At 51.8% G+C, this 3881-nt stretch overlaps 1 protein-coding gene across 1 annotated transcript in view; it reads left to right on the top strand.

Annotated features, from left to right (window-relative positions):
* The window catches only part of IGSF9B (immunoglobulin superfamily member 9B), a 100387-nt gene that overhangs the window by 32147 nt on the left and 64359 nt on the right, over positions 1-3881 (top strand). The window contains exon 5 of the mRNA XM_019508416.1: positions 2078-2195. Coding sequence (XP_019363961.1) covers positions 2078-2195 — 118 coding nt within the window. The remainder of the gene's footprint in view (positions 1-2077; positions 2196-3881) is intronic.

Genomic DNA, 3881 nt, shown 5'->3' with positions numbered 1-3881 from the left:
TCTCTGGGGCCTGGAGCTCAGCCCCTCCCCTTCCAGCCCTTGCTGCTGTCAGAGTAAAAAGCTCAGCCCTGCTAAGCAGAGCATGGGGAAATGGAGCCGGCTTGGTAATGGCTCTATGCAACATTGTCGATCACACCACAGCCCCTGTGGGACAGGCTTCTGCTAATGTGCCTGCCTGGAGGAAGAAGGGAGGAGCCAAGGCAGTAAAGAAGGGGTTGAAAGGATGGCCCTGATGCATCTCCTCGCCTGCTGAGCAACCAGAGCTCCCGGCTAAGCAGTCTCTTACCTGCCAGAAGTTAATGAGAGCAAACAGCCCCCATCCTGACTTGGAGGGAAGGGAATGAAGGGGGAACTTGGCTTGCTGCAGTGAGCATCAGTCCGCAGCCACAGATGATGATATCTGGGTCGTCACCCACAAATACCTACGTGTGCCTGACTTGTGGCAATCCAAGTCCCTACGTCACAGCCTGGCATAGGCTGACTGGGGCGGGTCCTGTGTTGGGAGTTGGTGGAGCTGGGCCAGGTTAAGGCTGAAAAGAATTTGGCCTCTCGGGTTGTGGTGAAAAGTGCTGTGCTGGCAGCTCTGGAGAGAAGTCCTGTGACCCACATACAGCACGAGCAGGGCTGCACATACCAGCGGACTTTGCCCTGGGGCAGTTCTCACCCTGTTTGGACTCCAGGCACCCCTCTGTGACGGTCTAGTGGCACCCAATGTCAAGAGCAGACTTGCGTATTCCAGCACTTACCTCCTTGCAGAGGGGTGGGGTAGTGGGGGTGGGAGGCAGGCCTGGCAGAGATCAGCCTGAGCCTATGCTCATCTCCTCAAGCCTCCTGGCACTCTAAAGGATCTGGTGGGACCCCAGCATGCTGCGGCTCCCTAGCTGAGAATTGCTGCCATGGGGAGATCCCTTCTGGGGCTGAGTGTGGGTAGGGCAGGTTATGGGGATCAGACCTCTCCTGAGTCTGGAGCAAGCCCTTGACTTCAGGGCCTCTTTCCAAAGCTGTAACATGGGGGTTGCTTGGAGGTTTTTCTGCAAAACTTTTTTGGGGAATCCTTGAAATAGGCACATCCCCCACAAAACATTTCTGTTTAGGATGTGTGGGTGTCTCTGTCCTCCCACAAAGTGGCTTGGAAGAGCTTGGTTTCCCCTTGCTGGGGAGCAGAACAGTTTTGCAATATTGGAGTTTTGTTGGACAGGAAAGTCATTTTGTGCCCTGCTTGTGACCAGCCCTCCTTTTGGGATGTATTCCTGACGCTGAGCTGGAGAACCTGACAGGACCTGGTAGCTAACTTGGTGCCGCTTGGGCTCCAGCTTGCAGCTGTGCGCAGTGATCTCAGGTTGGCAGATGGGAAGAACTTGGTACCCCTGGGTCATAAAACCTCTGAACGTGCCCAGCAGTGTGTAAGACTAGCTCTTCTAGTGCCACAGGCATAGCAGACCTGGTCTGTGCCCTATGTCTGGGAGTGCCACGGTGAAGCACTCCTGCTTGTTCCCACCCTGCATGCTCTGACCCCCACAAATGAGGCAATGCAGCCTCCTTCAAGTGACCCTATGTGCATTCCCCATGCTGCTTGTAGCCTCTTTGTCTTAGATGTGCTTAATGGCATGCACTCAGGGCCATTGTAAGGCAGCTGTGTTATGTTATTTAGTTTCCAGGATTTGATGTGTGCAGAGTGGGAGTGAATGAGTGAGGCGTGCTTTGTGGTGAGAGAAGAATTCTGTCTCCATAGCGCTGTCAGCAGCGGGCTCCCTCCGGACTGATCTGTCAGTGGACCATCACATAACCTTTTTTCAGACTCTCATCACTATCCTATTGCTGATGGCCAGGGAAATTTTTCATTTGAGGTAGATGGCAAGGCTGAGCAGTCTACAGTGAGCTCAGAGGTGTGCATGGCATACCTGGTGTCCAGGGCGAGTGAGTTTTGAAGCAGTGCATGGAAGTTAGGCTGTAAGAGGGGGCAGTTGCTTTCTGCTTGGTTAGTGGGGTATGTGAGCGGTGTCCAGGGGTTATAAAGGGGGTGTTAGCATCTTGTTCTTACATGCACTGAAGTTTCTCCCTCGTGCCTGATCCCTAGGTAAGCGATGGGAGTCTGACTGTCATCTCTGTCGGCCGGGAAGACCGAGGCGCTTACACCTGCCGGGCTTACAGCATCCAGGGGGAGGCTGTGCATACCACTCGCCTGCTTGTACAAGGTAACTCATTTAACAAGAGGCTCCTGGGGGGGATTCCTATTGTTGGTGTGCTTCAGCTGAGTGTAGCTTTGAAATGAGAGCATCTCCAGAAAGGTAGGCCAGGAACAGAGACATGCAGGAGAATCTGGACCGTTCAGCCCCATAAACGATCGTCTACAGAGCCTTAATGGGTATTGACCAGGGCAGACATTACGGGACCTCAGGCCAGGCTGTGTCTCACTAGCAGGCAGTTCCCATCCCTACGTTATCATTGCCATCCTAAGCTGTGCAGAGGGGAGAGAAATAATGGTGTTCAGTTGTCTGTTGCTGATGTAGGTACAGAGTCTCTACAGGCTTCATAAGTCTAAAGGGTGAAGATGAATATTGTCACGAGACAAAGTAAGACCTTGCTTTGGGCTTTGCATTAGGCTTCTAATGAAGACTCTTCCATGGGGTTATTGTACAGCAGCTTGAGAGTGGCAAGAGCAGTGGGTTGGGAGGCAGGACCACTGAGGCTTGTTCCAGGTTCTGTCATGGACTCACTGCCAAGTAAACCATCTATCAAGTAATCCCAGTTTTGCTCTCTGGAACAGGTGGTTCTCCTCAGTTTAAGGTTGGATAGCTTAGCGAGTGCACGTTTCCAAAGAGCTTTGTGAGCCTTAGGTAAAAAAGACACTGCAAAACTCCTGAGTCCTCCATGCTCCCCTTCCCCAAAGATGTGAAGGAAGCTCTGGGTAGCATTAGCATTGTTAATTTGGGTATTCCCTGATTTTTATATTTACTCCTCTGCTGTGGGAATATTGAAGGGTTTCAAGCAGCTTGGGTCCTGTTGTGCTGGTGCCACGCAAACACATGATAAATAGTATTTTTATTTGTAAAGCATCCCCCACACTCCCACAAACACACTTGTGGTGTTAAGCATCCATAAAAACAATTTCTCATTAATTAAGGGCACCCCTCCCTGAGCAAACTTGCCAACAGATGGATAAGCAAAAACAATAAATACATGGTCCCTGGCATCCCGCGTGCTTTACAGGCGGGTGTGGGCGGCATTTCCCACTCCGTGCCTGGGAGGGGAGTGTGTGGCTTGGGGAAGGCAGGATTGCTTTGGGGTAGAGGCTGAGTTTAGCCCATCATGTCTGGTCCACAGCAGGCTGATGTGTGGCCTCTTGCAAGAGAGCTGTGGCCTTCTCCCACCCTTCCATTAAAAACCCCATCCATAAATAAACAAGGAAATTAAGCCCAAACCCCAGATGATTAAATAACATTGAAGGATGCCAGCTTATCTGACCAGAACAAGGAATGCAACCTGAGGGTTGATGTTTCGGCTTATAGCGAAGCCAGGAGCCTAGTGTCAGAGCAACTGGGCTGTTGGCTGAAGCAGGGTTTGTCCTGGGATTCATGGTCTCCTGCTTGTCTGTGTTGCACACTTCCCCATGTTTTTCCTTCTCTTGGCTGGCATCATCTCCACTGAATCATGCAGGGAGAGGGTCTGAATCATCCCGCTGGGGCTCAGTGTCCCATTGCCTCTGGCCCGTGCCCTTTGTGGGAGGCAGTATGCTGTGGTGTGCAGGTTACAAGCTGGGAGCCAGAACCCTTATTCTATTTCTGGCTCTGCAACCAAATCCCTTTGTGATGCTAGGCAAGCCACACCTTCCCCGGGCATCCATTTTCCTATCTAAATAGGTTTAATGGCACTCACCCTTT

This window comes from Gavialis gangeticus, unplaced genomic scaffold (assembly GCF_001723915.1).
Source record: "Gavialis gangeticus isolate Ggan-Ray unplaced genomic scaffold, GavGan_comp1, whole genome shotgun sequence".
In the NCBI taxonomy this organism is placed as follows: Eukaryota; Metazoa; Chordata; order Crocodylia; family Gavialidae; genus Gavialis; species Gavialis gangeticus.
This window is presented reverse-complemented; position numbering and strand designations above follow the sequence as displayed.